Source organism: Diplodia seriata (genome assembly GCF_021436955.1).
Source record: "Diplodia seriata strain FDS-637 chromosome Unknown scaffold_7, whole genome shotgun sequence".
Taxonomy (NCBI): domain Eukaryota; kingdom Fungi; phylum Ascomycota; class Dothideomycetes; order Botryosphaeriales; family Botryosphaeriaceae; genus Diplodia; species Diplodia seriata.
In genome coordinates, this window is record NW_027117314.1 from 1,748,319 (window position 1) to 1,774,473 (window position 26,155).

Sequence of the window (26,155 nt, forward strand, 5' to 3'; positions counted from 1 at the left end):
GCCGCACACCTGGCCACCTGTCGCAACTTCCTCTTCCGCACCCTCGCCCACGACACCTCCAGAAGAACTCGCTCATTTCCTCCGGTTCGCCCGCATCCTCTAGCGACACTGAGATGATTCCGTAGAAGCATCGTCTTCCTGCGGCGCCACGCCCAACGATTTCCTTCGACTTCGCCTTGCCCCGCTCAACCGCCGCCTGACCTCCGCACATTGACTGCGACCCTTTGGCTTCGCTGTCGACCGCGTCCCGCATCATGGCCTCCGAAGAAGGCGCGCCCGCAGCGGCCCCGCCCCCACCACCGTCCACCACTCCCGATGTCATGAACGATCCTCAGTTCGACCCCGATTCCGCTGCCTCCGAAAAGACGGCAGACGACCCGGATACTTGCAGGATATGCCGCGGCGAAGGAACCAAGGAGGAGCCACTGTTCTACCCGTGCAAGTGCAGCGGAAGCATCAAATTCGTCCATCAGGACTGTTTGATGGAATGGCTGTCGCACTCGCAGAAGAAACACTGCGAGCTGTGCAAGACGCCCTTCCGCTTCACCAAGCTCTACCACCCGCAAATGCCCAGCAGCCTGCCGACCACCGTCTTTGTCCGCAGGGCCGTCGTCCACGTGCTAAAACATCTGATGACGTGGTGTCGCGGCCTACTCGTTGGCTCGGTGTGGCTGCTGTGGCTGCCGTGGTGCATGCGGGTGATATGGCGCGCGCTGTTCTGGTGCGGTGACGGAGGCTTTGCTGGCGACTTGCACCGTGTATCCAATTATCACCGTCGCTTCGCTGCATCCACCTCCACGAGTGCCGCTGGCGCAAACGCAACTTCTGCGAATCTCACCGCACTCTCGGTCGCGCTGGCACCTTTCTCCCAGACGCTGAACATGAGCGCCGGCGAGCCGACTGCTTACGTCCTAATCAAAAAGTTTCTCCTAGGCCTCGGCCCGTTCCCTGATTTCTTCAATGCATCCTTTACGAACTCGACTGATAATGCCACCATTTCCCATACCATCTCGATCAGGCAGGCTACGCTCCTGTCAGACGTCTCCTTCCTCAGGTCCATGACGTCCCACCCGTCAGTCAATCGGCTGATTCTCGACATCATCGAGGGTCAGATAATTACCGTCCTCGTTGTCATCGCTTTCATTCTGATCTTCCTCATCCGTGAGTGGGTGGTACAGCAGCAGCCCGTCATCAACGTGGCAGCTATGCAGGCACTCAACAATCCCGCCCCTCACCCTCAGCAACCACACCAAAATGCTGGAGAAGATCTTGAGGAAGAACCCGAAGTGCAAATCGAGCAGGACGCAGATGATAGCACTGGGGAAGACGATCGGTTTAGCGACGTCTCAGATGAATCACTGGAGCGATTTGCCGAACTTGAAGCCGCCGCCCTGGCCGAACGCGGCACTCAACCACCAGAAATCGTACGAAAGAACCTCGGTCGCATCCCCGATGCAGACATTCGTGAGGCAGTTAGACGGCAGCAATTCGACAAAGTTGCGGCACTGATTGCCCAGCATGAGCCACTGGGAAGGAGGGTACTCAGAAAAGATTTATTCGAATGGCTTGAGGCGGTCAGCGACAGGGTTAAAGAAGGCCCACGGGAAACGGCGTTTGAGAACTGGGTTGAGTTGCGCGACTGGGCAACGGAGTTCGAAGGCGTTATTGTCCCGGCAGCCCAAAATGGTGCTAGCAGACCAACACTCTTCGAGCCGGACGGGTTCGACCTAGCCATCGGCGCAAGGAAGCGCGCTGGAAACCCCGACGTCGTCCTAAACACGACTGAGAGTGAAGAGGAGGATCCCATGGAGGGCTCAAGTCAGCAGAGACCAACAATGCCTGAACGAGGGCAGTCGTTTCTGGCCGCGGAGATACAACGTGATCTGGAAGAAGCGACACGGAGTTTCGCTTCGCTACCAGAAGCACCTGAAGAGCAGGCAGCAGATGTGGAAGGAGAACGCCAGAGCAACAGGAGCGAGGGAAGTTGGCAGCAAATCAACGAGTCAGACGTTGAAGGCAAAGATCACATTACCCCGGAAAATACGGAGGCAGAGGCAGCCAGCCAACCCGAGTCTCAAACAGACAATGGCGAAGGTTCCAGCTCGGCAGGAGCTCGAGCATCGGATCATTCGACAGAGTCGTTCGCATCCCTGGCTCCAGCACCGACCGAGCAAACAATCGTACCTGATCGTACCCCTAGTCCAGACAATACCACCTCTGCGGAGACACAGCCTCGTCCCAACCAACCAACCGCAGATGCAAGTCTCTGGGAACATGTATATCATTGGTTGTGGGGCGACATTGCTCTTACCGACGAAGAAGGAGCACCCGGCGCAAATGAGGAACACGTGGTCCAGAACTTGGCGGATGAGGCTCCCTTTGTCCAACGTGATGCAATTCTGGGCGACGCTTTCGATGACGACGATGCGGCTCGTGACCCTGAAGTTGCTGCAGCTGCTGCTCAAGCAGGTATCGACGTTATGGATCAAGACGCAGTGGAGGATGCTGAAGACCTTGAGGGTATCATGGAACTCATCGGCATGCAGGGACCCCTGGTCGGACTGTTCCAGAACGCGCTCTTCAGTGCAGTTCTTATTTCCGCAACCGTTGCCGTCGCCGTTTGGATTCCTTATCTCTGGGGGAAGGTCGTTCTTCTTTCGCTCGGCAGGCCAGTCTGGTTGTTCCTGAAGCTACCTCTTCGCGTACTATCGGCAACAGCGGACCTCATCGTGGACTCGGTGCTCTTTGCTGGCGCGGCGGCTGTGTACTGGTCAATTTTCGTCCTCCGGCTGCTGGTGCCCTTCATTGGTTCCCACAAGTCTTTCGACTCAGCAGCTTCGTCTACGCGTACAATGGCCGAGTCCGCTATTGAGCGCGTATCGAAAGTGTTCACGATTGCTGGCACGAGCATGAACTCGGACTACCTCCACCTATCCATTAGCTCGCATGCTGCCCTTCGATCACTGCAACGGAGCTTGAGCGAATGGTCATACGCTCTCTGGACCGGATTCGCTGAAGTCCACAGCAAGATTACTACCATGGAATCTTTCTCTGTTTTTTCTGCACTTGGTCGTTTCATCGAGTCAAGTATATCACTAGGTGCTGCCGTGGTCAACAGTGTCCGCGCATCCTTACCCGCAATCTCATTGACTAATGGCCTTTCACTGAGACTTGACACCGGCAACAGCACCGTCTCGCATATGGATCCAAATTTCGAGTACTGGACGCCTAGTGATCGTATTATCGCGATCCTGGCAGGTTACATTTTCTTCGCGATAGCCGGTGCGCTATATCTGAAGAGGGGCACCCCATTCACCACATCCCAAAATGGGCGGAGAGTGGAGGGTATCATCTCAGAGGTCCTGCAGCAAGCTGGTGGTGTCCTCAAGGTGATTCTGATAATCAGCATCGAGATGATCGCTTTCCCTCTTTACTGTGGCATTCTCCTTGACGGCGCCTTACTTCCCCTGTTCGAACAAGCAACCGTCTTCTCCCGGATCGAGTTTGCTCGGACATCTCCTTGGACCGCGGGATTCGTCCATTGGTTCGTTGGCACCTGCTACATGTTCCACTTTGCCCTGTTCGTCTCCATGTGCAGGAAGATCATGCGAACCGGTGTTCTTTACTTCATCCGAGACCCAGATGATCCGACTTTCCACCCCGTCCGTGACGTGCTCGAGCGGAGCGTCACCGGCCAACTACGCAAGATTGCCTTTAGTGCATTCGTGTATGGCGCGCTGGTCATCTGCTGCCTGGGCGGTGTGGTCTGGAGCCTGTACTACGGATTCGACGGCGTACTTCCGATCCACTGGGCGACGAATGATCCGTCAATGGAATTCCCGCTGGACCTGCTCTTCTTCAATTTCCTTACGCCTCTGGTCATCAAGCTTTTCAGGCCCAGCGATGGCCTCCACGAGATGTATCGGTGGTGGTTCCGCAAGTGCGCACGTGCCCTTAGGCTTTCCGACTTCCTCTTTGGCGAGAAGAACCTAGATGAACGTGGCCGACATGTAAGACGTACTTGGTCAGCTTGGCTTCAGCGGAAGAGGGGCAATGTTGATAAGCCTGTCATCGGCCGCGATCGTCAAACTCTCGCAGAGGACCGGAATACCGAGGTGTACTTTCTTTTCGACGGCAAGTATGTTCGTGCACCGGCGTCAGACCAGGTCCGCATCCGCAGAGGCCAGTCTGTGTTCGTTGACGTCGATGTCTTGGACAACCGTGAGGACGAAAGGCCTGAAGATGACTTCCACGGAAAAGACGCGGGCTTGACCCAGACCGTGTACATCCCACCACTATTCCGCTTCCGCATTTGCCTCTTCGTTGTGGCCATCTGGCTCTTCGCCGCAGCCACGGGCGTCGGCGTTACCGTGATACCCCTGCTCTTCGGCCGTAGTCTCTTTTCTAGCTTCATGCCCGAGGGCTCGCACATCAACGACATCTACGCCTTCTCGGTCGGCGTCTACGTGCTCGGCGCGGCCGCGTACGGCGTGTTCCACCTGCACAACATCTTCAGCGTCGCGGCCGACTCGGTGCGGCACCCGTTCAGCACGACGTACTCGACGGCGTCGACACTGGGGCGGTACGCGGCGCAGGCGGCGTCGGTTGTGTACGTGTACAGCGCGCTCATCCTGCTGCTGCCCGTGCTCTTCGCCGTCTTCCTCGAGTTCTACATCCTCATCCCGCTGCACGCGTACCTCGGGCCGGGCGAGACGCATGTCATCCACGTCATCCAGGACTGGACGCTCGGGTTCCTGTACGCGCGCATTGCGGCGCGCGTGCTGCTGTGGAACCCGCGCTCGCTCATGTCGCGCGCGCTGCACGCCGTCGTCCGCGACGGCTACCTCCGCCCCAACGCCCGCCTGGCCACGCGCGCCTTCGTCGTCCCCGTCGCCGCCTTCTTCGCCGCCACCCTCGCCCTCCCGCTACTCGCCGCCCGCGTGGCCACAGCCACGTACTTTGCGAACGTGACCGACGACGCCAAGGCGCTGGTTTATACCCTCGTCTACCCCCTCGCCCTGTCGCTCGCCCTCAGCGCTTGGGTCGCCTGGGGCACCGTCCGCGCGACGGAGAGGTGGAGGCAAAGGATTAAAGATGAGGTATATCTGATTGGCGAGCGCTTGCATAATCTGGGTGAGAGGCGCGCTGGGTCTGGAATCGTGACTGCGCCCGCGCAAGCTCCTGCGCCGGCGGCCGCGGAGGATGTTGGTGTTGAGGCATGAGGGGAAGAGAGAGAGAGAGTAGATTGGAGGTTTGTAGGTAGGGCATGGATGAGGGATGAGTGGGTGGGGGGTTTGGTGAGCGCCTTGAGGGGCCTTTTCGTGAATCGGAGTAGCTGTTTCTTTTTCGACGGTTTTCCGTTACGCTTCCGTATTGGCGTTTCTTGCTCTGCACCCACCCCCTCCCGCGTATAGGACGACATTGTCACCGTACACAGATTGCAGAGGATGATGGTAGTTATGGGTTATAGAATTATTACTCTTTTTTTTTTTCTAACCTCTGTCAGTGTTGGCGATGGTAATGGAGATAATGTTGGGGGATGGGATGGTTGTTGTCTCCTTGCTTCTTCGCTCTGTGTAAATTGACCAGCCCTTTAACACTTTTCACGAGGCCGCTGAAGTCAATATTGGGATCTATTTGATGGACTTCAGGTACCTGTGTAAGCAGTCAAGGAAATTGCAGCAGCGGAGGCACATTAGAAATGAATTAGTGGTTGCTACGGACTGCATCCACTGTGAAAGTCCGATAGCTTTGGTTGTGTCTGGACTAACTGGATTCTTGCATCTATGGAGATACCCTTCCCGTGACGTCCGAGTTTGGTGATCAGCGCCTGTCCAGACTATTCAGTAGCGACGTGGCAGTCGCCACAACTTTCAAACTCGCTCCTCAAAGGTGACTCCTGGAACTCTCAGTTCGGGATGCTTGCGGTTGGCCTCCCAGACGTTGTTCCTTTCGGGCTCACCGCAGCCTGGGCAGTAAGTGCACTCGCCACTCTCGAAGTACTGATCGTTGTAGGAGATGTCGGTATCCAGACTCAGAACCATGGTCACTTCTCGATCGCAAGCCGGGCAGATGAAATGCGGAACCCCTTTGCATGGACCAGAAATACGTCCGGACTGAATGACCCTCTTGAGAACTGCCGCACCAAACACCCCAGCCTTGCCGGCAATATCCAAGAATTTGTCGTCCAGGGAAAGCTTTAGGAAGTTCTTGAAACCGATCTCGATCAAGGTACCGCCAATGACGTTGTCGTTCTCCGGCGTGTTGGCAGAAGCGGACTGGAGGATATGAAAGAATAAGTCGGGCGAAAACTCCACAGTGTCCTCCAATTCTTGCTTGATTCTCTTTGCACAATACTCCCGGAGGCCACCGATTCCGCACCTGTCCGCGAAAAAGTAGACAGACAGGTGTAAGTCGACACGCTGAGTCCTGCTGCCGCCGGGTTGAGTGGTAGGGTAGTACCCCATGTACATGAATTGGATCGCGGCTGTAACGATGGCCGGGTCGTCGTCATTCAGCTCGACGGTACGGGTCTCGGCTTCCTACCAAAGTGACAGGTGTCAGAATTTGGTAGCTAAATGGGCTCGATCTGGATTACCTTGAAGTTATGCTCTTCCTTCAGAGCGTTGGCGAAGAAGGGGCTCTGTGCGCAGACAATCATACGGTGGACGTGGTGGACGTGGTCGCCACACTTGATCTTCATGTCGCTGCCTTCGCCACTAGCCAAGTACCTGGGTGAGACTCATAAGTAAGCTGATGTATTAATGCGCATTGCGGAATAAATCACCCTGCCAAGCCCATGTTGAGCGTGGGGAAGTTCTCATCTTCGGATGCGCCGTGAAGCGCCATGGCGGCGAAAGCTAGGCGTTCCGTGGGAGGTTATTGGTGAGCTGGAAGGATGGGAAGAGTGGGCGACGGTTCATAAGGGTCCAAAGAAAAAATCATGGACCCTGAATCGCGTCAGCGACTCACCGGCTTCCTTCCATCTGTGTCGCTGCCGCCCGATTAGGCTTAACCGACTGAAACATCAAACCTTCTCATTCGCACACTCTCTCTTACCCTTTCCTCCGCACAGCCCTTTTGCCATGTCTATCATCCACATGCCAAGATCTCGACGGATTCGGAGGAGGATAACGTGTCTGCAGTTCTCGTGATCAAAATGCACGGGTATGAATGCGCCAACTACCCCTCTTCGGTGGCTTCAACTGAGTCAGTGCAGCCTCTTCAACTCTGAGCTGTATTCAGACATAGACATCGTCTGCGCCAACAATGACGACAGGTACAAATGTCACAAGCTGCTGCTTAGCCAAAGCGACGTCTTGGCCAAGCTCTTCGATTCACAGCTGACCTTCAAGGTACGGCATTCCATCCCTGTCAACTCAGACACTCTCGTATTCCACGCTACCATGTACTCTGTTGGCGAGATATACGCCATCAGTGGCCTCAAACAACTTGCCAAGCGGCGCTTCCAAGCGGCCAGGGCACTAAACAGCCGCTGGACGGCCACGTCATCGCACCAGCCATCCAAGCCACTACGAGTCCACGCCAGAGGATTATTGGGGCTTGAGGGACATCGGTGCATTGGGAACGGACCTTTTACTCGGCCTCTGCGTCTATAATACGCTTGAGGGTGTAGTATATAGATGTGGTGATGAAGATTGATAATCGATACTCCTGTTGGAGTAGTGGCATGAGGAACGGTAGATGGGCTGGTTCTATTCTCGAAGGTGCAAATTCTTGGACTACGTGGCGTGAGGAAATCGGTTGAGTAGAAAGGGTCTTAGGGTCTTGCTTTCGCTACACTATAAAACCTTTCTCTGCAACCCGACCTACACTCCACTGCCCTGACCTGATATTCACACCCTCGAAAGACACGCAACATAGGATGATGGCTGCGCCGACGTTTAATCAGATCCTGAAGGAGTAAGAATCGCCCGACAGACGTGCCATGGATATAATCCGCTGACGAACCCACGCGCAGAGCCTTCCACTCGGGCAACGGGGAGTACAGCGACATGACAATCAGAGACAGCGACGGCAGTTCTTACCAAGTTCACAAGAACGTTGTGTGCTGGCAGAGTCCTTTCTTCGCCAATGCGATGAAGGACGGTCGCTTCAAGGTAATGCGGTTCATGCACCCGTCGACAGCAGATGCTGACCGCCCACCAGGAAAGCTTCGAGAAACGCATCGACCTCTTCGAAGACAAACCTGCGGCTATCAGGGCCATGCTGGAGTACATGTATGGCGGCGACTACGATGAGGGCGCCCGCAACAGTGTAGTGGAGATTCCCCAATGGCTCCAACTTCACGTAGACGTCTACGTCATTGCCGACAAGTACCAAGTTAACCAGAGCGGCCTGGCGGCACTGGCTTGCAAGCGCATCGATGATCTCTTCTCAGCTCACTGGATGGTGATGATGGAGGACTTCCCCGCACTAATGGACGAAATATACACCAGGACACGCGACAAGGACCATCTCCTGAGGCCCCTTGTAGTCAACATTGCAGCGAGACATTACGCCGACCTCAAAGACCGGTCGGACTTTTCTGCGGCTGTAAATGAGTGGCTAGGCTTTGGCTTAAGTCTGGCGGAGCAAATGCTTGAAATGCATAGCGAGGAAATGCGCAAACTGCGTGAGGAGACTCCAAGAAGATGCCAACACGGATGCGATATATGTGATTACTACCGGATGATGCTGCGAAATGCGCATCATTGATCGTGATGAGGAGGTCTACCACATGCATAAGATTGTACTATATTACCAAAGCTCATTCTTCGAGGACGCCATGGATGAGCGCGAATTCAAGGTACGTCTCTAGTCCCACGCAGCTGGCCACCCTGTTCTCAATAGAGAGAATCTTCACAGAAGAGCGAGAAGGACACGGTACGGCTTGGCCATGCTGGAGTACCTATACACGGGACTTAGCAACATATCCCCGGAAGAGAAACTGTTCTCTCCTTCCCCAGTGTGTAATCTATGCTGCCCCAACCGACCGCACTACAATTCCTCAAGGTTGGTTTCTCCGACAGTGTTGGATGTTGTGGTTGAACAGCTAAACATACATATTAAGAAATGAGGCGGAGTAGGACTGACAAGCCGCAGACTAGTCACCAATTGCCAACAACTTGGACTACATCTGTCAATAACACCTTGCGAAAGTGCGCCAGAGCCTTCCTATCACGTGTGGAGGGGCGCACATGCGGAAACACCGCGAAGCCCACGTATATAAGGACGACTCCTCACAGCCCACCCGCACTCTTCCTCCTCACCGTTTCCACTCCCCTCTTCACCGAGACACACATCCCACTTCACCGCTCCGCACAGCAAGCAAAACCCACCGAGTGTTCTTTCCACCATGTCGGCCATGCTCAAGGACATTCCCGACGGCGAGACGGCTCCTCTGGGCTTCCTCGTCACCCTCCGGCGGCAAGTTGCCCACCCACCCAAAAGATCTAACTTAAGAAGGAGCTAAAACTGAACCAGTGATACCAGCTTCTTCGCCACGGGCCGCTACAGCGACATGCAGATCAAGGACCGCGACGGCCACGTCTACAACGTCCACAAGATCGTCGTCTGCTCGCAGAGCGACTTCTTCGCCAACGCCTTCAAGGAAAACATCTTCAAGGTACGTGACACCCCCGCCCCGCCCCTCCAACGCAAAAAAAAAAACAGAAAAAGATCTAACACGCTCTGACCCAGGAGAGCAAGGACAACCTAATCCACCTGCCGGACGACGACCCGGCCGCGGTGCGCGCCATGCTGCAATTCATGTACACGGGCACGTACGACAACCCCGTCTTCTTCGGCAGCGTCGACGCCATGCTGCTGCTGCACCTGCACGTCTACCTGCTCGCCGACAAGTACGCCGTCGGCAGCGCCTTGGTCCCGGCGGCCCACAACAACCCCAACAACGCCGTCCACGCCGTCTACGCCGACGTCGCCCGCAAGAACACCCTCGCCGGCATGGCCGCCACCCGCCTGCGCGACGACCTGCTCGCCCTGTGGCCCCTCGTCCAGCCCGTCTTCCCGCGCCTCGTCAAGGCCGTCTACGACGCCACCGCGGCTGCTGGCGGCGGCGGCTCGCACGACATGATCCGTGGTGATATTGCTATGGTGGCGGCGAAGCACGTCGGCGTTTTCGTTGGCGACGACGAGGATGAGGGTGAGGGCAAGAGCGAGGGTGGTATCGAGGCGGCTCTGCGTGCTGGCTTCGTTGGTGGTGGTGTGGAGGAGGAGGATGGTGAGCAGGGTGAGGGTGAAGGTGAGGGCGAGGGTGAGCAGGATGTGCTGACCGCGTTCGCTCGCGACCTGATCAGGATCTTGGCTAGGGAGCGCGATGAGCTGAAGGCGAAGTGTTCGCGTTACGCGGGCGCTGCTTTTGCCGCCGCCGCCGTCGGTGCCGGCGGTAGCGAGGATGGTGGTGAGAGCGACTAGGCTCGGGGGTTATGGTCGTCAACGTGTGTGCTCCAAGTGGACACACACACACACTTGCTTGAAGCTGCTGTTCCTGGACGGCGGTTCTTCTTTCTTCTTAATCTCTGGGTTCTATGACGGAAAGTTCTATGGTCGGAAAGCACCGTCTGTTGGCTACTAGGTAGCCAACGCAATCGATAATATTGCACACAAGGGAGTGTTGGTCTCAGTGTTCTGTGAGTGAGTTGAGTGCCTCCGACTTTGCTTTCCCAGAATTATTGCGCCAGGCATACGGATTGTTCTGTTTGTACAGTCTTTAAGCCGACATCTATGCTTGGGGGTTTCCTTCGTCCGCCCACGAATGAAGAGTGGTAACCCTCAGATCTGCATCCGGTCTACTCCTACTCCAGAGCCCCATGCACGCTGATGCTTGAGCCTGTATGTACGTCTAGATCTCTTCTCCAGCTGCCTACAAAGGTATGAACGCAATGTCCCCCGCCATCATTGTGTCTGCAACGAGGCTTTTCCGACTAGCAAACATGCTTAAGACCAATATAGTCGGGGTAAGCTGCGATGAACTCTCTCCAGACAGCCAGCCAGCCAGCATCCATGCTCGGAATCACCCACAACATCAGCCATACATACCTCACCAGACAGGGCCGGCGGCGCGTTCCCCCCAGTGAGTAAGCAGTGAGAAAGAGCCAGAGGTATATACGTATGTACCTTCCAGCGCAAAACACAAAGAACGGCAAAAGATCCAACCGCATCTCCAATAAACAAAAAATTGTCATTTCAGCACTTTGACAAAAAGTGCTTAGTAGTACACACCAATGGTATCACAACAACAACCAACCAATCCGCTAAAACAATCCCTCCTTCCCTCGCTCCCCAACCCGCATATCCAACCAAACCGAAATCAATGCCGATCGTCCGGCCTACTCCGATGCAGCCGCAGGGTCGGGTCCTCCAGGCCGGGCCGGATAAACGAGTAGACGCCGAACGAGAGGCCGAGGGTGATGACGGCGACTGTAGCACATTCGACATACTCAGCCAACGCCTGTTCTCTCGAGACCGCTTCGACGCACGACCCCGACCGACTCGTCGTCGTCATGGAGAGTTGTCGGCTGTGCGGGGCGAAGGAGGGCGAGGTGTGGAAGTGTTTGTGGGCACGCTTACCCAGCGGATAGATTTCGACGGGGATGGCTTTGACGCCTTGGCGGATGCGTTGGGAGACGGTGTGGGCTGTGGAGGGTTTCTGTGAGTTTTTTCTCTTTCGATGTGTGATGGTGGTGGAGAGGATCGAGGGCGTACCGGAATGAGGGTCTTTGGGCATGGAGCCCATCTTGGGCGACTGGTGGAACATGCGGGCGGCGGGCCGGGCCTTGACCAGCAGGTCGACGGCGGGCCGTGCGCGGAGCATGGTGGATGGTGCGCGGGTGGCGGCAAACATTATGGTAGTGTGAGAGCGGAGATGGAGGTCCGTGGAGTGGAGAGTAGATTTCGCGGAGAGCGGGAGAGGGGAGATTTCAATAAGGCGAGGCCTTGGATTATAAACAGTAGAGAGGAGAGGAGAGGAGGGGTTATGTACAGGGCGGGGTAGGTATGAGGTAAAGAGGCTCAAATCCTTGTGATGGCGACAGGGGAGGTTGCAAGCCCGGGCGGCATATTTAAAGACGGAGTTGTGATGGAGGGTGTACCTGATGTCAGCTGAGAGAGTCGGGGGCGGTTATTGGGCGCGGGGAGGGGGAATGGGGAGGATTGGCGGTGGTTTGATGCAGGCTGGTGATGCTCACACCACACGTCGCCCGTATCGAGCTGCGTCGTCCGACCCGTCAGCTCCTCTCGGCGCGCCCCGACTGGCCGCCCGACTCCAGATTGCCTGCTTCGGCCTAGCGCCCTGCCTTTCTCCTGCACCTTGGCGGGCGCTGTTCGTGGAGAATCCGGGGTTGAAGAGTGGTCAATCAGGCCACTGCTGCGTTGCGCCTGCAGGGCTGCTGCCGGCGGCTTCCGTCACGGTATGATCGTCGCAACACGTTCGACACGCTTACATGTCGCAATGGCGCTGGGCGGAGTGCGGCGCAGGCAGGATCGGCACTCGTCCAGGAGAGGAGGCAGAGTCGAGTGAGGGGCGGGACTTGTCGGGCGGCGGTCGAAACCCGGCCACAAGATGACGCCGAGCTCCGCCAATCTCTAAACACCATGGCACCACTTTCGACTCACAGTCCCAGGCAGCAGAGCTCGTCGAGATTTTGCATCGGTGTTGGGTCGTCGAGGCCGTGGGAGGCTCCTTTCTCAGACCATCGGCGGGCCCGGCGGAGCGGCACCCCCACTTCCTCCACATCGACCAATACGCGTGCACGCATTAACTCGCCATCGCCTCAGTTGCCTCACCTCTCTGTTGCTATCTGCAGCTCCCCCGCTCACTCCAGGTCCGACATAAACCTCGCCAACCAGTCCCGCCGCGCAATGAAACTCCTGATCTTCTTCCCAAAGACCCACAGCGGCATCGTCAGCCCGCACACGCCCAAGAAGGCCGCCCCCAGCGTGTTGAACACGGCCAGCGGCCCATCCTTCGCCAGCCAGTCGTTGACAAAGTACGTCAGCCCGAACGTCAAGAGATTGCGAGCGTTGATGGCCACGAAGGCCTCTTCGGCGAGGTTGGGGTACGAATCTGCGACCCAAGTCAGCACCAAGCAAGTTACCACAATAGGAAGGTCGCCGCAGCTTCACGCACCGATGACGTATCCAAACACCGACACGGCCGCGAACGCCAGCGCCGCGTTCGCCAGCCCGTAGGTCACGACCGGCCCCATCCAGTGCGTCACGTTGTGCACCGTCAACCCGAAGCCGAAGAAGCCGACCGTCCCCAGAATCACCGTCACGATCATCAGCACGAGCCGGAATTCGGGCTCGTACACGCCGTGGTTGCGCTTCGTCAGCTTGATGCACACCCAGTCGTTGAGCGGGCCGGAGATGACCTCGGCGATGATGGTGAGGATGAAGGGCGAGAGCCCGGTGAGGCCCGTCTGCGCGACGGTGAAGTTGTACGGCGGCTCGACGAAGATGACGCCGTTGACGACGGAGAAGACGACGATCCAGCTAGCGACCGTCAGTCTAGCGGAGCTGTGAGTTGGAGCCAACTTACGTGAGGGTGGTTCCGTAGATGAGGAAGCCCCATAGCACCGCCGGGTAGAAGAACATGACAAACGGCCGCGCCATAATCTTCCACATGGGCGCTTTGGAGTACTTGTGCCCCGTCCACGGCCGCATCGTCTGCCAGTACGACAGCTTCGCCTCGTCCGCGCCCGCGTGGATCACGTGTTCGATGTGCACCGCGCGTCCTTCCTTGCGTGGGCCGCTTGATTCTTCGTCGCTCCCGCCTCCTTTCTCGTTTGCAAAGTTCCTGGTGGGCGCGGTGCCTTCGCGGATGTATGCCGTCTCCGGCACGAAGAAGATGATGGCGAACATGCTGAGGCCGAAGAGGATGGCGCAGACGCCAAAGGTCCACTTGTAACCCAGGTCTTCGATGATGTAGCCCGAGATGAACGAGGCGCCGGCGATGCCGCAGAGGAGGAACAGGTTCCACACCGCGAGCCGCGTGGCGCGCTCATGGACGAAGTAGATGTCGGAGATGGTGGCTTGGACCAAAACCTCGTAGGGTGCCATTCCTTCATCTAATCAGCAGAATATCAAATGCCGTCACAATCCGTTACTTACCAATTCCGCCGATTATACGGCTCCCGAGGAAAGAACTGTAATTGTCCGCGACCGCGCCCCAGATGCTGACGACGAAGAGAATGATGATGGCGCCGATGTAGACCGGGCGCTTCCCGTACATCTTCGCCACCGGATTGATGAGGAACACACACAGCCCGAGAGTCAGGATGAGCCAGGCCGTCGATTGCGAGAGCGTGTTGACGGATATGCCCAGCTGCTGCGAGATGGGGACGAAACCGGGCCCGAGCATCGGACCGTATGCGCCGACGACGCCTGCTGCGAAGCCGACGATGAGAAGTATCACTGGGTACGACACGAAAAATGTTAGTACTGGCCACAGAATTTTCTTTCTTAGGGACGACGGGGGAAGGAACACTGACTGTCTTTCTTCCAGAGCGGCCAGTTCAATGGGTCGTTTGGCGAGTCTGATGGCTGCGGTACAAGCAGTATGTGCGAGAACTTGCCGGTTCCGTGCTTCAGGTGGTCTGCTGGTATGTCTTGGAGCTCGGGAGGCAGGTCGGATTGGTCGTTCATCAACGCTGTGCGTGTATTTTCGTCAGCACACTCAATTCGCTACAACACTTTTTTGGCGAATGACAAAGGACGAACCCGTTCCAGGCACCACCTCCATATTATGATCCTCCAAAATTCCAAAAGGCATGGTGGACGAGGTGAGGCGTCAAGCTGCCGCCGTATCCGGAGGAAGTGTCGAAAAAAATATCCTTCAAAGGTGCGGTGGTGGTGGAGGAAGAAGGAGAAACCAAAAACAAACCCGCCTGTGAGGACGACGGCAGGACATCCGAACGGAATATAAAAAGCACACACGGCGTTCCCTTTCCCTCTTTGCGTTAGCCGCGAAGTATAACAGCACGAAACGGCAGTTACACAAAGCCAGCAAGTGCCGGGCTGTGTGCGTGTGCGGCACATCACTTTCCCGTCCCGCGAGGCCAGCCAGGCAAGGCCCCCTCCGTGTGACGTTAAGCAACATATACGCCAAGCCCACGGGACACGGGTGTGCTTGGTTAGTGTCGTGCGGGGGAGGACAAGCTATTTGTCGGGCCGCCGGCGTGGGGTAGGAAAGTGGGAACCGTGCGGGTGGGGATGCAGGGGTGCGCGGGTGCGGGTATGATGGACGGTGATACGCTCCATTGAGATTGTTCACCCGGGTACCCCCAATACGAAGGCCGTTTGCTCTGCCAGGTATGCGTAAAAAGGACGTGGACAGTATAGCTGTCTGGCACTCACACAACGGAGACCGTTGGAATGCGGAAGACAGGGAAAAGGCTTGCTTCATACCTTTTTTTGGTGCCACTTCGCGCTGTATCTCATCTGCCACTACAGTGGCTTGTCTATCCTCGCTTTCATTCAACGACTAAAGCGTGAACAGCAATACTACCTCCCCTTCCTACACCATCACCGCCACGAGAAGCATCTACAACAAAGACGTCACATCCGGAACCCCCTTCGCCTCCTCCTTCCGAATCCGCTCCACCGTCTCCGCATACACCGCATACGCATGCGCCTCAGCATCATGCCCCAACAACCACTCCTCCCTCGGCAACTTGACCGCCTCGGGCTGCTCCTTCACCTTGTCGAAATCCGCCTTGTGCCAGCGATCCCTAGTCGTCTCGCCCGTCTTCTGCGCCTTCCGCACGCGCTCGTACCTCATCCGCTCGTACGCCAGCAACGCCTCCCTCACATCCCCCTTCTTACCCTCACCACTTCCACTCGTCGCCAGCTCCAAGCACACGGCGACCGTCACGCCGTCCTCGACCGCCTGGCTCGCGCCCTGGATGCTCGTGGGCAGGAACGGGTGCGCGGCGTCGCCGATCAGCGCGATGCGGCGGCCCGGCGACACCCACGTCGGCAAAGGGTCGCGGTAGACCAGCTTCCAGTCGACGAGGCGGTCGGAAGGCGTGTGGCGCACGATGGCGCGCACGGTCGGGCTCCAGTCTGAGAGCAGGGCGAGGGCGTCGTCGACGGAGCCCGGCGCGGACCACGACTCGGCGACGTCGGCGGTGTCTTTGTGCGTGCAGACCCAGCTGAAGGAGGTGCCGTTCTTGATCGAGGCGGCGAGGAAGTGGATGTCGGGGCCTGTGGGAGGGGTGGTGTGTTAGAGGGATATGCTGTGGGGGAGAGAGAGAGAGCATGCGGAGCAAACCAACTCACCAAGCCACCCCGTATGCGTATCGCCGTTGACGACGAGATGTCTCGTCAGCGGGTCCTTTGCCAGCTCGTCCGACGGGAACCACGCGCGCCAGATGGCGTACCCGGAGCTCTTCGGCTTGTCCTCCTGCCCCAGCACGATCGTCCGCGCCGTCGACCGCACGCCGTCGGCCGCCAGCACCACGTCCGCCGCGTACCTCTTCCTCTCCTTCCTTTTCTCCTTCTTCTCCTTCCCCCCTCCTCCCTCCACACCCGCCTCGGCCTCGACCTCGACCTCCACCACCACACCCGCCTCCCCCTCCCCCTCGAAATACTCCACCACCCTCTCCCCACACCTCACATCCACGCCCACCCGCACCGCCTCCTCCCACACCACCGCATGAATCTCGCCGCGATGCCCATTAAACTTCTTCCCGCCCTTTTCCTCCAGCGCGCCCTCCTCCCACGTCTGCGTCATCAGGTGCTCGCCGTCATACCGATTAAACACGAGTTCCTTCGACCGGTGGCAGATGGGATCCAGTTTAGCTTCGACGCCCGGCCACCGCCGGAAGACGCGCCCCGCGTTGTGCCCGAAGGAGATGATGTCGCCGACGAGGTTGGTGGTGGGGCGGGGGAACGCTTCGAGCAGCGTGACGGGGGCGTGCCCGTGGCGGACGCATTCGATGGCTGCGGTGAGGCCGGCGAAGCCGGCGCCGATGATGAGGACGCGGGTGGTGGTGGTCTTCGTCGACTTCTGGGCGTTGGGTGGTGGCGGTTGGACGGGGTCGTCTGGGCGGGATTGGGGGGCCATTTTTTTTCCTTGTGTGTATGTGGGAATCTCTTGGTCTCTCTCTCTCTGTCTTCTTTTTTTTCTTTCCCTCTCTTTCTTTCTTTTTTCTTCCTCCTGTGGTTACCCGGATTCAGGGGGCTTTGGAAGGGTTCGAAGGGTAGTACGGTGATAGTGAGAGCTGTTTGAGGGGAGATACTGCGGTCAAGAATATTGGCGAGTCAGTAGACTTGAGGGGAAAAAAAAAACAGACCATTGTCTGGTCATAAAGGAAGCCGCGGCTTGCGTCGAAGCAAAATGCGGGGCCCCGCATATCAACTGCGCGGGTGTTGAACGTGGGGGAGGGGCTTTGCTCCGGTGCCGACGCGGAAATGCCGACGATATGGTGGCTGGCCTTGATGTCTATTTGGGCTGGACCGGGGGCGGCTCAGAGACGTCACTACCTAGCAGGGCTTGATGGCTGGGGGTCGGATGAATGGTTCCGGAATGGTAAGTGATGGAAAGCTTGGACGCTTCCCCACAGCCAGCCAACGACCCCACATCCCTGCACGCCCCGCCAACCGCTTCTTATCCGAACAACACTTCGTGCCCCCTGCAGCGTCTTTGGCCAATTCAGCCTCCGAGTGCAACTGAATCATGGCTTGTCAAGCCCTGCAGCCGCATCTGGCGCTTTCCCTGATTGGGTAAACGCTGCCTCGTCGGCTGAATTGCACGTCGGATATGCACCACGAGGTATGCGCATGGTGGGGCAGCCTATCTGTAATTGCCGACCATCGAAGCTACCTCTCACAGGCCAAGTGAGTGCCCTCAACACCAGTCCATCTGAGACGGCTTCTCCATCGTCGTCAACATGGCGCTCGGTCCCCTCGTCCCCGCGAGCTTCAGCTCGTCCTACTTCTGGCCCTCTCTCGTTCTCCTAATCATACTGCCGCCCATCCTCACTCTGCTGCATGACATCAGGCTATGGCGACGCATGCCCCCCGGCCCACCGCCTCTGCCCTTCATCGGCAACAAACACCAGCTCCCCGCATCGCAGCCATGGCACCAATTCGCCGCCTGGGCCGAGACCTACGGCCCCATCTTCACCCTCTGGATCGGACGCCGGCCCACGGTCGTCATCTCCGACCCACAGATGGCCGCCGAGCTGCTGGAGAAGCGCAGCAACAAGTACTCGTCGCGGCCGCGCATGGTCGCCATGGGCGAGCTCCTCTGGGACAACGCCAGCATCCTGGTGCAGCCCTACGGCAAGGCGTGGTCGACGCGGCGCAAGCTCCTCCACCAAGCCCTCACGCCCAAGGCGCTGCAGCTCTACCAGCCCGTCCAAGAAGCCGAGGCGGCGCGCCTGTGCGCGCAGCTGCTCGACGCCGCGCCCGACGATATTGACTTCGAGAAGCCGATCGAGCGCTTCACCGCGTCCGTCGTCTTCTGCGTCGCGTACGGCCACCGCATCGACAGCCTGCGCGCCGACGTGCTCCGCGCCCGCTTCGAGTTCATGCGGTACAGCGCCTCGCTCAACGTGCCCGGCGCCTACCTCGTCGAGACCATTCCCCTCCTCAAGTACCTGCCCGACCTCCTCGCGCCGTGGAAGGCCGACATCAAGGCGCACGGCGCGCGCGAGGCCGCCGCCAACATGGCCCTCGTCGACGTCGTCCGACAGGACATGATGGCCGCCAACCCGTCCTCCCCCTGCCCCCCGTCCCTCTGCAAAACCCTGCTCGAGGCGCGCGAAAACGACACCACCACCGCCTCCACCCTCACCGACCGCGACTTCTCCTTCCTCCCCGCCTCCCTCTTCGGCGCCGGCGCCGACACCACCGCCTCGACCCTCTGCACCGCCCTGCTCGCCCTCGTCACGCACCCGCACGCCCTGCGCGCCGCCCACGCCGAGCTCGACGCCGTCGTCGGGCCCGCCCGCCTGCCGCGCTTCGCCGACGCCCCGCGGCTGCCGTACGTGCGCGCGCTCGTCGCCGAAGTCCTGCGGTGGCGGCCCGTCGCCGTGCTGGGGGGGACGCCGCACGCGAGCACGGCGGACGACGAGGTCGTCATCATCGGCGACGACGACGACGACGGTGGTGGTGGGAGTGAGAAGAGGCAGACGCGGCGGACGCACCGCTACCACATCCCCGCCGGCACGACGGTGCTGGGCAACTCGTGGGCGATCAACCTGCACCCGGCGTACTACCCGGACCCACACCGCTTCGAGCCTTTGCGCTTCCACGACGACGTAGCGTTGCGTCCGCCCGAGCTGGTCGGCGCCAAGACGCATCCGAATAAGATGGGCCACTCGAGCTTCGGCTGGGGCAGGCGCGTGTGTCCCGGCGCCGGGCTGGCCGAGAACGGCGTGTTCGTGGCGCTGGCGCGCGTGCTGTGGGCATGCGAGGTCGCGCCCAAAGAGGGCGTGGCGTACGATACGTTGGCGTATACGGACGGGTTTAATATCAGGCCGAAGAGGTTTGAGTGTGTGATTAGGGCGAGGAGTGGGAGGCATGAGGAGGTGGTGAGGGGGGAGGCGGAGGGGGAGGCGATGGGGGTGTTGGGGAGGTTTGGGGCGTTTGCTGAGGGGGGGATGGGGAAGGGGGAGGCGTGAGAGGGAGGCGTGAGGGGTTGGTGTTGGGGATCGGGGTGGGGAGAATGGATGAGGGTCTTGCAAGAATATAGCGCATTGAAGCCATTGTGGGAGACACTACTAAGCTTGGACGGAAGTCACGTCATTTACTCTTTCTAGAAATCCTTTCTTGACATCGCTCCAGCCCTGCACTCCCCTTGCTAACGTGGTTCAGATCACACAGCGCGACGTCTCAGACCGCTGTTGTAGTTCATCTCACCACAGAGGCTGCAGTAAGCAGGCGTGTGGCCATCAGCATTGAGCTCCACCAGAAACTGTTGCTTGCAGTGATGGCAGACAGTCCTGATGCCCCCGGTAACCTTCGGCTTTTGCTTGTTCATTTCCCGGATGAGATCCACGCAACATTCTCCAAAGTCTTCAAGGAAGTCACAGAAGGCCTTGTCGTTCTCTAGTTCGTGCATCTCCTTGGCAAGAATGTTGGTAAGCTTGGTCCGCATGCTGGAAACGACAGGCTTGGGTGCGGTGTACAAAGCCGTGATGATCTCGGGTAGAGCTGGCCTCACACTGTCCCAATCATCCAGAGCCATGTTGACTCGCTTGACGACGTAATCCTTAAGACCTCGGACCATGAGGAAGTCCGCCAAGACACAGATGTCGATGTGACGGCACATCCTCTTCTCTATGGCTTCCTCCGCATCGTCCTCGGTGTAGGAACCGCAATACATGAACTCCAACATGCAGTTAATCACACCGTGGTTGAAGTTGAGATGCGGAAGATCGGTGCTGTCTTCGAACACGAAGCGCTTGTCCTTGACTTCCTGCAGTTGGAATCATCAGCACTACGGAACTGCTTGACCCTCATTTGCAAGATCATGCTTACCTTCATGTTCGACTTGAATGCCTTCACGAAGAAGTCGCCGCCACAAAGTATGAAGCTGTGGGCTGGGATCTCCTTGCCATCTGCACAAACGATGGTGTAGTCTGCCATAAACTTGCTCTGGAACATCCTGAAAAAAAAAAAAAAAAAAACGCGTTAGAACGTGCCTGGACAACATTGGCATGTGTAAGAAATGAAGGAGAGAAAATAACCGCTCATTACATCTCCACAAACGTTTCGTTCTCAGCAAAAGCCAGATCTCCAGGCCGCGCCTCGCTAGTAGTCGCGGAATCCAGGTGGCGATGATGTGAGGGTTGGGACCTTAAACAACAACGACAACAACAATATCCGCAATTCGGTTGGTGAAAGATGGGGTTTGACAGGCAATGTCGCGCGCGCGCGCGCCCAAGGCGCGAACAGTTGGGGTTGGATAGGTCTGAAAGGGTTGCCACTTACCGAAGGCCTACGCTCCCGCCGTTACTGGACCAGGGCATGGTGGTGTCCTCTTGACTGGAGCTGTGCTGGGGCGGCTGCGGCGGGATGGTGAAGTCGAGCTCATCGAATTCGGGGTTCGACATGGTCGGCAGCGCGAGTAACGGCGTCGCGCTGGTCAGTGGCCGCCAGCGGGGTAGAGGACGGTGAAGTTGCGGAGGTTGGGTGTTGTGGTTGTAGATGGGCCTTGGCGGGCGAGCGGCGTTTACGGCGCGAGCGGCTTGTGCGTGTGAGGACGCCTTGACGTGCACGACGATGGGGTGAAGTTTTCCGCTGCGGCACGCTGTGCGGGTTTGGGGGTGAGGGTGAGGAAGAGGGAGGTGGATTAGAAGTGAGATTGCGGCGAGGCGACGGTGAAGGTTTCGAGCTGTGAGGTGGTTGCGTTTCGGACGCTGCGGATGGTTTGTGGTGGTGAGCCAAAGCGCCGGTGAAGTGGTTGTGGTTTTTATTGAAGGTGTCACTTCCGTTTTGGTCGTTCACTTTAGCGCGGAGAATGTGACTCGCAAGAGTTGCATCTTTAAACACGAGACATAAGCGCTTGGAGGAGTTGTATTGGGAACTACTCGTGGCTCACTTTTACCTGAATTTCTGCGCGGATTCGGCACGATACACACTGTTGGACAGTGATTGGACCCCGCTGTCCGACAGATACGCTTAGAAAAGAACATAGAAAGCGTGTAGCACACATTTCAGAGAGCTCGAGCGAGATGAATCCGAAAGTCAGGCAAGTAAACCAGCAAGATCCCAAGTTGATGGTCACCCGTCCCGAAAGCCGTCATCAGCGACCCGCGCAATTCCCACCGTCGAATCAAAAACCCACCCCAGTCACAGAAGAATTCTCCACAGCCGCAACCCAAACCATCGACAAGACCATTCAACCAACACACGGGACATCCGCCGCCCACATCGCCACGAACGCCCCCGACGGTAGGAAAGCCAGCGTGCGAAAGACCTCGATCGCAACGAAGGCCCTCGCGGCGACACATAGCACCGCCACCAGCACGTACACGAGCAGACCACTAAAAGGGAACCCGACCGCCGCCTCGTGCAGTTGCGTGGCTGGACCGTCACCAATGTGGCAACCGGGGCGCGCTGTTTCGATGGCTCGTTTGACGAGGCTCTTGTTTCTCGCGTGGACACAATCACCCTGTTTCTCCGAATCGCTCTAAATCGGCTTCCTCTATGCTCACATATGCGTCCAGGCCGTGCTTTGTGTATCTCGAGCGGAAGCGCAGCCAGTTTGCCAGGGAGATGTATTTGAATTGGGGCTCTGCTACTGATACAGAGGCCAAGATTGGGTCTTAAAGTGGATTGTGGATATAAAGCACTACATCACGGTAAGAAAGGCGTTCAATATTCTCTACGGCCAGATTTTCCCTTAGTCAATTCGTACAGAGGCTCGTCTGCACCATCAAGTGGGAAGTAAACAGCGAAATCGCCCATGTTCGCGGTAAACAAGCGCGGCAGTGTCCATCCTTAACGGCCATAGCTCATGTATATCTTAGCCATCTCTCGTAGTTGGAATTGGATGCAATGTAGTCGGATATAGCAAGCGCTAGTGTAGCCTCGGGCGCCAAGAAAGTCCCGGCCATCCATTTGACTTTTCTCAAGACCAGATGGCATTGTAGCTTGAGATGCTGATGTCCCACTGTCGCCTTGGTCTGGATGGGAGCGGGGAGGTGAAGAATGGACCAGGTGCAAAGGAGCGGTCTGCATACAACATCCCCTCCGTTTATCAAATGATGTTCATTTGCCATCAGCTCTGGCGTAAAGATCCACATACAGACCAGACAACGTCCAAGCTGTTTGGAATTATCACAATTCCACGTTGATGTGGGAATATTAATTAGTCTTAGCATTTTCTCCGATCCATAGGAGATCTTACCAAAATCTTCTCCATCTCCCGCTACCGTCTAAACGTCATGCTCACAGTTGCAATGCTAGGTGAACTTACCTACCCTTCATCAAGTACGCAATGTGAGCCTAGCCTGGCCGTCGCAGTTGTGAAGGACATACGCTCAACCGAGCTCGCCACATATTGTTAAGAGAGCCAAGTCTCAGTGCGTTGGCTTTCTGAGATCTTGGCAAGAGATCACAGTGAGGGACGCGGGTCCATGGCTATTCCGAAGAGAAGGAAATAGAAGAAAAAAAAAAAAACCTGAAGCTGCTCCAGCCAGAAGCCGAACTCCCGAAGTGCCAGCACCACACGGCCGGGCTACATGGGCAAGACCACGCAAGATTCCCTCACTTGACCGTTCAGCGCCACCAAGCTCACAACCAAGCGGAATGCCGGGACCGCTACAGAAAGGCGACACGAGGGACCATCGGCTTTTTGAGGGTTATCCGTACGCTTTAAACCCGCAAGCGTCGCGTAGGAGTCGTGGCCAAAACTAGGGAGCCACGTAACTGTTATTAGCTGGATGATAGCAAAGGGAGTGGCGGGAATGAATTATATACGCCACCCTGTACCTGACGTCTCCAGCCTAGTCTTTCCAGCGACGAGCAGAAAAATCGGCCCGTCACGAATTGGCCGTCAGCACGACCAAAACTGGCATGGTTTGCCCCATGGGCGGCGAAAATGCGCCAGTGCAAGCCAAGAGGCAAATGGAGCCGAGTGAAGGTCGAGGGGGGTCCCGTAACGCGGCTTCATTTAGTCGGTGAGAAGTCTCCAGCTCAGCGTTGACGTGGTGAAGGATTGCAGCGACTTTTGCGGCGATGTAGGCGTCATCCTCTGATCTGGAGATCAAATCCGGCGTGGAGCCTGTAGATCGAGGCGGTAGAAACAACAGGATATCTCGCAACCGAAGCGCTGGGAGGCTGCTGATCAACTGCTGTGGTGAGCGTCCGCATATCATCCATGGTGGGTGATCCGAGCCACGCCACAGACCCACAGATACCGTTGACACATGTGGGGTTTAGCGACCTCCTGGCACCACCAAGTCCGGTGTGAATAGCCTGGCCAGCGAGTTTGGCAAGAGATGAGCGGAGAGGCCATTCCGAATGCCGAAGGTCAAGGCACGCAGCAGGCCGGTCAACGTAGGAACTGCAAGTCTTCCTGTCTCTGGTATCCTCTCCACTGGGCGTAGGCTTACGAGGCGACGGGGCGACGGGGCGGTCAAAGTGCATCGGACAATCGTGTTAACCACGAAGGAGGATGAGCGCCTGCAGTAATGATTGGTCAACACTCGAGTTTCCGTGAAGAAAAGATCCTTCCTCGCGTGGCAATGGCCCTTAGACTCGAATCTCATTGTTGTGCGACCAATTGCGGCTGGGAGCAGCGCACACGAAGACAAGGACCGAAGGGGAGGTTACACAGCATAAACGCATGGAGGAACGAAAGAAGATGTTTAAGCCGTGTCGCAAAGTAAGCTTCGAGCACGAGGCTGCCAGCGGTTCGGGCAGCAATAATGTGCAGCATCGCGGTGATTCTGCAGCTAGCGGTGGCACGACGACAATCTCAACCAGAAGGCGATATGATTGTCCCCAGGTGATCTATCCGGATGCATGGCCTGCTGCATTCCTTCACGTCGCAGTGTGCCGACGGGCGCCCCATTTCGGTGGAGGATTCTGGTTCGCCGTCGGAGCGCGAGTCATGGCGTGCAGGACCAGCAAAGCCCGCCTGATAGCTTGACGTCAACAGCTCGAAGATGCGCTGATAATTGTAGATCCCAAACCCCTGCTCATGAGATTGCGCAACGCGGATGGTCGAGACCACTTCGAGCATTGGAAGCCAAATCCAACGGCCCGCAGCAAGGGTCCAGTGCATGCCAACGAGCCTCGAGTATGCAGCAGAGAGGGCCCTGGCGATGCTGCGGTGAGAGGAAGCGGGTCAAGGGATCAGGTGCTCTGCAGTTTCTCCTCGTGGGTCGTGGCGACGTGGTCGGAATGCCAGGTCCCGCAGTAGTTGAAGCTGCAAAGGCTATCCGATTGGTAGGGGGTATTCTGATGCGTGTCCTCGCAGGAAGTTTTTCTCTTCGCCGCCGTCGCCGCGTCTGTAACTGCTGCCAACCCCACATATGGCCTGAAGATCAGAAACGCCGTCGTGCCGAGCAATGGCAAGTGTGGGAAAACAGCCAATGGCCACATGGAGAAACTGGAGAATGGGGAGATGGGAATACCGTTTTCAGCTAGCGTCTGATCGGTCTCTGCGGAGGATGCCTTGGCCACCGCGATACGGGCCGGGCTCTCGCCTCGTCTGAACGCGGACGCTGACCGGCGGAGAGGCCAGGCTTGAGGTGGAAATTGCATGCACCCCACGGCGGCGAGGAGGATCGTGCAGGGTCAGTTGAAACCAAGAGTCGAAACAGTGTGGAGTTCTGCTGAAGTCATGGCAACTTCCATTCGTCGGGTGTGGTGAGGTATTATTCATCAGGCCGGAACCCACGGTAAGGCTGACCAGAAGGCCCTCGAAGCCGCGGGAGAACAGAAACGCCGTGCCAGACGCACGCGCTGATCCGGCCCAGCGCCAGGAAGCAAAACACGTGGAGGATCGTCACTAAGTAATTTGAAACGGCAGTTGGCGGTGCGGTGGCTGCGACGAATAGCTACAATCTGTCCGTCGATCGCCAGCTTGGCTGAGCGTGTGGCAGGCGAGGTGTAAGCCTCACTCGCGGTACATGCGCAGCAAGGGTCTTCCCTAGACCGGGCAGGCAGCGCTTTTAGCCGAGCTCGCAGGCGGGTGGCATCTGGCGGGTGCAAGGACGCAGTCGCTGGCGCCGGCGCGGCGGGAGCGTCGGCGGGTGGGCGATTGCGCCGAGACGAGCGCGCAAATAGGGCGTGGTGGGCTGGCTGGAGACCGGAGTCTCTGTGTAGACGTGAAGTTAGGGCTCGCACTGTGTTGTACGTCATGGCAGAACACAAGCGCGAGCTGTGAGGTCATTGGCCGAGGCAGCCTTCTCGCAGGAAGCCCACACAAGCTGGCATCAGCATACCCTCTCTTCAGATCTCCCCGCGTCGCCGTCCCAGTGCACTGCCGCAGCCCGCTCGCACCGCGCCTGCAGACCTCAGCGATCTTCGGCCTGCCCTGCGCGCTCCACCGCACATGCGACCTCCGCTACGACTCGTTGGCCCGCGCCCGTGCCTCATCCTTGCCCACCTGGCGCATTAGCTACACTGCACGGCCATCGGGTTGCGATCACGGTCGAGAGGGGCCATC

General features: G+C 57.7%; 8 protein-coding genes across 8 annotated transcripts; 4 read left to right on the forward strand and 4 right to left on the reverse strand.

Moving 5' to 3' along the window:
• Positions 1 to 254: 254 nt before the first annotated feature.
• On the forward strand, positions 255 to 5,222 carry SLS55_007278 (uncharacterized protein; the record flags this gene model as incomplete). The annotated part of the gene is made up of 1 exon (XM_066778698.1): positions 255 to 5,222. The coding sequence occupies one exon, from the start codon at positions 255 to 257 to the stop codon at positions 5,220 to 5,222; it is 4,968 nt and encodes a 1,655-aa protein (XP_066631135.1).
• A 651-nt stretch (positions 5,223 to 5,873) lies between these two features.
• SLS55_007279 (uncharacterized protein) lies at positions 5,874 to 6,849 on the reverse strand (the record flags this gene model as incomplete). The annotated part of the gene is made up of 3 exons (XM_066778699.1): positions 5,874 to 6,542; positions 6,599 to 6,731; positions 6,788 to 6,849. The coding sequence occupies 3 exons, from the start codon at positions 6,847 to 6,849 to the stop codon at positions 5,874 to 5,876; spliced, it is 864 nt and encodes a 287-aa protein (XP_066631136.1).
• Positions 6,850 to 7,159: 310 nt separating this feature from the next.
• SLS55_007280 (uncharacterized protein) lies at positions 7,160 to 8,821 on the forward strand (the record flags this gene model as incomplete). Its single annotated transcript, XM_066778700.1, has 5 exons — positions 7,160 to 7,167; positions 7,220 to 7,507; positions 7,982 to 8,120; positions 8,170 to 8,564; positions 8,770 to 8,821. The coding sequence occupies 5 exons, from the start codon at positions 7,160 to 7,162 to the stop codon at positions 8,819 to 8,821; spliced, it is 882 nt and encodes a 293-aa protein (XP_066631137.1).
• Positions 8,822 to 9,358: 537 nt separating this feature from the next.
• Positions 9,359 to 10,437, forward strand: SLS55_007281 (uncharacterized protein; the record flags this gene model as incomplete). The annotated part of the gene is made up of 3 exons (XM_066778701.1): positions 9,359 to 9,433; positions 9,530 to 9,628; positions 9,703 to 10,437. 3 exons carry the CDS (start codon positions 9,359 to 9,361, stop codon positions 10,435 to 10,437), a joined length of 909 nt encoding a protein of 302 aa, XP_066631138.1.
• A 2,399-nt stretch (positions 10,438 to 12,836) lies between these two features.
• Positions 12,837 to 14,667, reverse strand: SLS55_007282 (uncharacterized protein; the record flags this gene model as incomplete). Its single annotated transcript, XM_066778702.1, has 5 exons — positions 12,837 to 13,087; positions 13,151 to 13,515; positions 13,562 to 14,090; positions 14,134 to 14,436; positions 14,514 to 14,667. The coding sequence occupies 5 exons, from the start codon at positions 14,665 to 14,667 to the stop codon at positions 12,837 to 12,839; spliced, it is 1,602 nt and encodes a 533-aa protein (XP_066631139.1).
• An 898-nt stretch (positions 14,668 to 15,565) lies between these two features.
• On the reverse strand, positions 15,566 to 17,089 carry SLS55_007283 (uncharacterized protein; the record flags this gene model as incomplete). The annotated part of the gene is made up of 2 exons (XM_066778703.1): positions 15,566 to 16,227; positions 16,303 to 17,089. The coding sequence occupies 2 exons, from the start codon at positions 17,087 to 17,089 to the stop codon at positions 15,566 to 15,568; spliced, it is 1,449 nt and encodes a 482-aa protein (XP_066631140.1).
• Positions 17,090 to 17,915: 826 nt separating this feature from the next.
• Positions 17,916 to 19,652, forward strand: SLS55_007284 (uncharacterized protein; the record flags this gene model as incomplete). The annotated part of the gene is made up of 1 exon (XM_066778704.1): positions 17,916 to 19,652. The coding sequence occupies one exon, from the start codon at positions 17,916 to 17,918 to the stop codon at positions 19,650 to 19,652; it is 1,737 nt and encodes a 578-aa protein (XP_066631141.1).
• A 194-nt stretch (positions 19,653 to 19,846) lies between these two features.
• SLS55_007285 (uncharacterized protein) lies at positions 19,847 to 21,086 on the reverse strand (the record flags this gene model as incomplete). The annotated part of the gene is made up of 3 exons (XM_066778705.1): positions 19,847 to 20,449; positions 20,512 to 20,638; positions 20,965 to 21,086. 3 exons carry the CDS (start codon positions 21,084 to 21,086, stop codon positions 19,847 to 19,849), a joined length of 852 nt encoding a protein of 283 aa, XP_066631142.1.
• Between the last annotated feature and the right edge of the window lie 5,069 nt (positions 21,087 to 26,155).